At 51.7% G+C, this 4,464-nt stretch overlaps 1 protein-coding gene across 1 annotated transcript; it reads left to right on the top strand.

The window, feature by feature from the left end:
• The first annotated feature begins 1,553 nt into the window (after positions 1-1,553).
• Positions 1,554-4,183, top strand: LOC127323688 (uncharacterized). The gene is made up of 2 exons (XM_051351792.2): positions 1,554-2,948; positions 3,795-4,183. The coding sequence occupies exon 1, from the start codon at positions 1,661-1,663 to the stop codon at positions 2,945-2,947; it is 1,287 nt and encodes a 428-aa protein (XP_051207752.1). The 5' UTR covers positions 1,554-1,660; the 3' UTR covers position 2,948; positions 3,795-4,183.
• The last annotated feature ends 281 nt before the right edge of the window (positions 4,184-4,464 follow it).

The following is a 4,464-nucleotide window of genomic DNA, read 5'->3' on the forward strand; positions in this document are numbered from 1 at the left end:
TACAAGTATGTATTTTCTAATACAACTCTAGCTTTCCTTAGTACTAACTTGGGCTTCCGAATCTTCATATTCATCGAGTCGTGGGCCTTCAGTAAACCCCGGGTACCATCTTCGGCAGACCCATTTGGGGATGCCTATGTCACCGTGGCTATATATGGTGGACACCGGCGGGGGCGACGGGCACACCTTAAACCCTACCATCCATCCATGGCCGACCACATTAGTTGGGAGCAAGTTGTTCAGATGTGCCGGCACCTCCACCCGGAGGAGGAGGAGGAGGTAGTCGCCGCGGTTGAGGCCAAGAATTGGACACAGATGCGGTGGCGGCGGAAGTGAGGAAGCGCGAGGCGGAGCGCGAGCGAGCGCGCGGAAGGGCGCCTCGCGGCGACCAGGGCGGAGATCGCCAACACAATGGCCGAGCTCGCCGATGCCAGGGCCGAGCTCGGGGAGGCGCGGGCGGCTATCGCTGCCCCTCCGACGGACGCCGTCATCCACGACATCGCGGACGACGTCCCCCCCGTGCCCACCCGGTTCGAGTGCGCCGGCGACCAACGGGTTTTGCTCGCGTCCTTCGAGTCCCTGGCTGGGGATGCCCAGCGCCGTCAGGCTTGGGTAGCGGAGGAGGAAGCCCACAGCTATGCGATGGCCATGGCTCGGGGGTTAATGTGCTCCGACCTGGACTCGCTCTAACGTAGGGGCCCTTATCCCGCGCGGGTCGAGCAGGAGAACCGGGAGCTAGGGGTCACCATTGCCGCCAAGGACGAAGCGGTGGCGGAGGCGGCTAGGGACAGGGCCCGCTTCATCACCGACGTGGCGGCGATCCAGGCGACGGCGGCGGCCCAGGCAAACGAGTACGCGGCGGCGGCGGCGGAGGAGGCCTGTGCGGCGGAGGCGGCGGCTACCAGTGGCGTTGGCCCGGGCGGAGGCCCCGTGGGATAGCTCCCCTGGCGAGGCCCTCGAACGCCGCGAGCGGCAGGACGAGATGTCCGATTCGCTGGCGTCTTGCGCGGCGCACGGAGTGCGTGAAGCGCTCCGCTGGCGACGGCGCCCGGCCCTTCCGGCGGTCGATAGTAGGGCGCGCGACTACGAGTAACCGAGGCCGGTGTAGACCGCGCGACGGCGAGTAGGTACTACGTTGTAATTTTAGGTTAACTCAACTAACCATCTACGTAAAGATGATCCTTTTGACCAATCAATAGTAATAAAAAAATCTTTTGCTTACCTACTCACTGCCGACCAGGTCCGGATGCACCTAAGACGGACATAAACGGTCATTCGGCGTCCATTTGCGTTGCGCCGTGGAGATGCCCTTACTCCTTCCGGTTTGACTCCTTTCGGTTTGATGAAGCAAAAGTTATGATATGGGTCTAGCAGTCCATGTGAACCGAATCCACGCCCTCCTGTAACCGTGTGTTTCTTTAAGGTACACATCCACCGTCCACCAAGCCCGCGATCCGCACCACCGGCATCCAACGAGTCCCCCAGCGCACCTATCTCCATCGCTGATCGCGTCTGGCGCTGGCGAGTAGAAATAGGATCGGATTTGGCCCTCTTCCTCATTATAAGTATTTAGCAAAAAGAAAAGACTGGATCTGATCCTGCAGTCTTCTTCTACATCCAAAACCAAACATCTGACCTAGACCTCGCCCGAGCCGTATCCATGGCGGAAGAGGTGCCTTCCCGGCCCTTCCTGGTGATGGGAGACATCCTGTACGATATCAAGCTCGTGGATCTCCCGTCTTGTTGGGCGAAGGTGAAGTGCCTGAAGAAGGAGGCATACGGCTGCGGGGAGCATGGCGATCTCATCGTGGAGGGCCTCGACCTGTACGTGCGGGGCGGTCCCGACGACGACCAAGACTTCCACCCCTGCATGTGTATCGGCGCCTCTCTCCGCGTCCGCAGCTGCATCGGGGGGCAGATCGATCAAGATATGGCGGAGATCTATGGGAGGCATATCCGCATCTCCGGTGGCGTCTACACCGTTGCTGGGCATGTCATGGTCCTCCGAATCTCTTTCATCGCCAGGCACGACTCCTCCTACTTCAGGTCGTACTACCTCGTCTATGACTCCGCTGCGGCGGCGCTCTCGTTGCTCCCCCACGATGTTCCCGGCTACCAGATCACCTGCACCCCGTTCCCTGTCAAGCATCCAGGAGGCAAGTACTCCCTGGTCCTCACGGCGGAGAAATTTACTGCTGAAGGCCCATTGCACCGTGTTTTCTTGACGTGGTCACAGCCGCCGGTGCTGCCGGCCCGTCTCAGCAAGTTCAATTCGTACAAACATGGGTGGGTTGAGAGAAGCAGTCTCTTTCAGCATGTTGACGAGTTCGTGCCGAGCGTGGTGTTCTCGCACAAGCGCATTACTCTCTGGTGCGATCTTGGGCTAGGTTTCATGTACTACGATTCCAGCCATTTTGTTCTGGGCGACCGGCCTGTGGGTGAGTTCAAGTATTTGCCCAGCGGTTGCGGGGCTAGATACAGCTTCGATCAGCCCCCTATGGATATGTACCGGAATATGGGCTCTGTGGGCAACTGCATCTGGTTTGTCATCATCGAACCACCAAAGGAGGAGGAGGATTGCCCTGGCGAAACCATGGTCAAAGTGTGGGCTATGGACCGCCTGTCACAGGAAGGGAGCTGGAAACTACACAGCGAGTTCAAGATGCAAACCATCTGGGAGCTGGATGGCTTCAGGAAACATGGGTTGCCAAGGACTGTACCCAAGTTTCCCATTCTTAGGGAGCAGGATCATGGCATCCTCTACATGCTGCTGCCTGAGCCCTACAATGGTGGACCGTCGTATGCTCGCCTTGTGGGCATTGACTTGAGCAGCAGCCGTGCTGGGATGCGTCTTGTGGTGCACAGACGTCTAGTCATCCCGTGGATGGATCGCCCTGTTGTCCTTGATTCTGATTTCTTCCGTCCAGGCAGCAACGTGACCGTTTGAGGTCAGTACGTCTTTCACTTCATCAGTTTTATCCTACTAGTAAGCTGCTACTACATTTCTACTTGACAATTGTTTCTACTTGTTAAATTTGTCAATTATAACTTGTCTCTATTCTGTTTATAACTCAGCTAAACATGTTAGCTAGCTAGCACTAGTACTTTTATGTTGTGCACTGCTTAATTTGCCAAGTAGGGTACTACTGTTACATTACTTGACCATACAGTATCATCCAAGTGAATACATTGCTCTACTCGATCTTATCACCCGAGTCATTTGTCAATTACTGCTAGATTACTTTATCATATCACCCAAGTCATTTGTCAGTTACTGCTACATTACTCGATCATATCACCAAGTCATTTGTCAATTACTGCTATGTTGCTCGATCATATCACCAAGTCATTTGTCAGTTACTGCTATGTTGCTCGATCATATCACCAAGTCATTTGTCAGTTACTGCTATGTTGCTCGATCACATCACCAAGTCATTTGTCAGTTACTGCTATGTTGCTCGATCATATCACAAAGTCATTTGTCAGTTGTTGCTATGTTGCTACTCCCTCTGTCCCGGTTTAGAGGTCTTGCACCTATATCTAGGTTGCACTTTCTAATGCTATAATTTTTATACTGTAAAATTTATGTTATATTGGTCAAATTGATGATCTTGGGATACGCTTAGGCCCTGTAAACCGGGATGGAGGTAGTACAATTATCATATCACCAAGTTAATACACTGCTTTACTCATTCATGTCACCCAAGTAATTTGTCAATTACTGTTGCAATTCTTAATCATGGTATTTAAGTAATGCTCATCAATCTCAGTTTTACGTTGTTTTGTTTTTACAGCTGTATCATGGATCGATGGATTGGAGCTGGCTGCATGTATCCCCTTGGCTAACAAGGATTATCAAGTTAGATTATTATTAGACTGCATGTGCTTCCTGTATGTCCCTCTTGTTGGCTAACAAGGGATTAACATCAAGTTAGATTATTATTAGAGTGCACGTGCTTCCTTACCTGCACGTGCTTCCTAAATGTCCCTTATGTTGGCTAACAAGGGATTAGCATAAGTTAGATTATTATTAGACTGCACGGTGCTTCCTTAGCTGCACGTGCTTCCTAGTTGTAGCTTTATTGAGTGCTCGTTGTCTGGTGAATTGTGAAATTATCAGCTTTCCAGTGTGTTATGGTGCTAGTTTGTTGCACTAATCTAATATTTCGGCTACTTTCACCTCTGTCATGTGAATTTTGAATCTCTCCAGTTACGGATGGATGGGTTTGCGCAGCACCTTAGATGGCGATCAGACAACATAAGATGAGAGAATTCCTTATTTGGCCCTAGCTGAAATATGTCTTCCTTTTTTGGCCCTAGCAAAAAAATTCTTCCTTTCTTGACACTCAAAGTTTGGTTGGTTTCTTATTTGACCCTCTAGTGTAATTTAAGTACTAACGGTGTTAAGTAAATGTGTAAGATGACACTTTTGCTCCTGATGTAATATGTGAGGAAGTGATATAA

This window comes from Lolium perenne, chromosome 4 (genome assembly GCF_019359855.2).
Source record: "Lolium perenne isolate Kyuss_39 chromosome 4, Kyuss_2.0, whole genome shotgun sequence".
In the NCBI taxonomy this organism is placed as follows: Eukaryota; Viridiplantae; Streptophyta; class Magnoliopsida; order Poales; family Poaceae; genus Lolium; species Lolium perenne.

Bases quoted from the DNA above. Each gene is read 5' to 3' on its own strand.
- LOC127323688 (XM_051351792.2), top strand. From the start codon at position 1,661: ATGGCGGAAGAGGTGCCTTCCCGGCCCTTCCTGGTGATGGGAGACATC.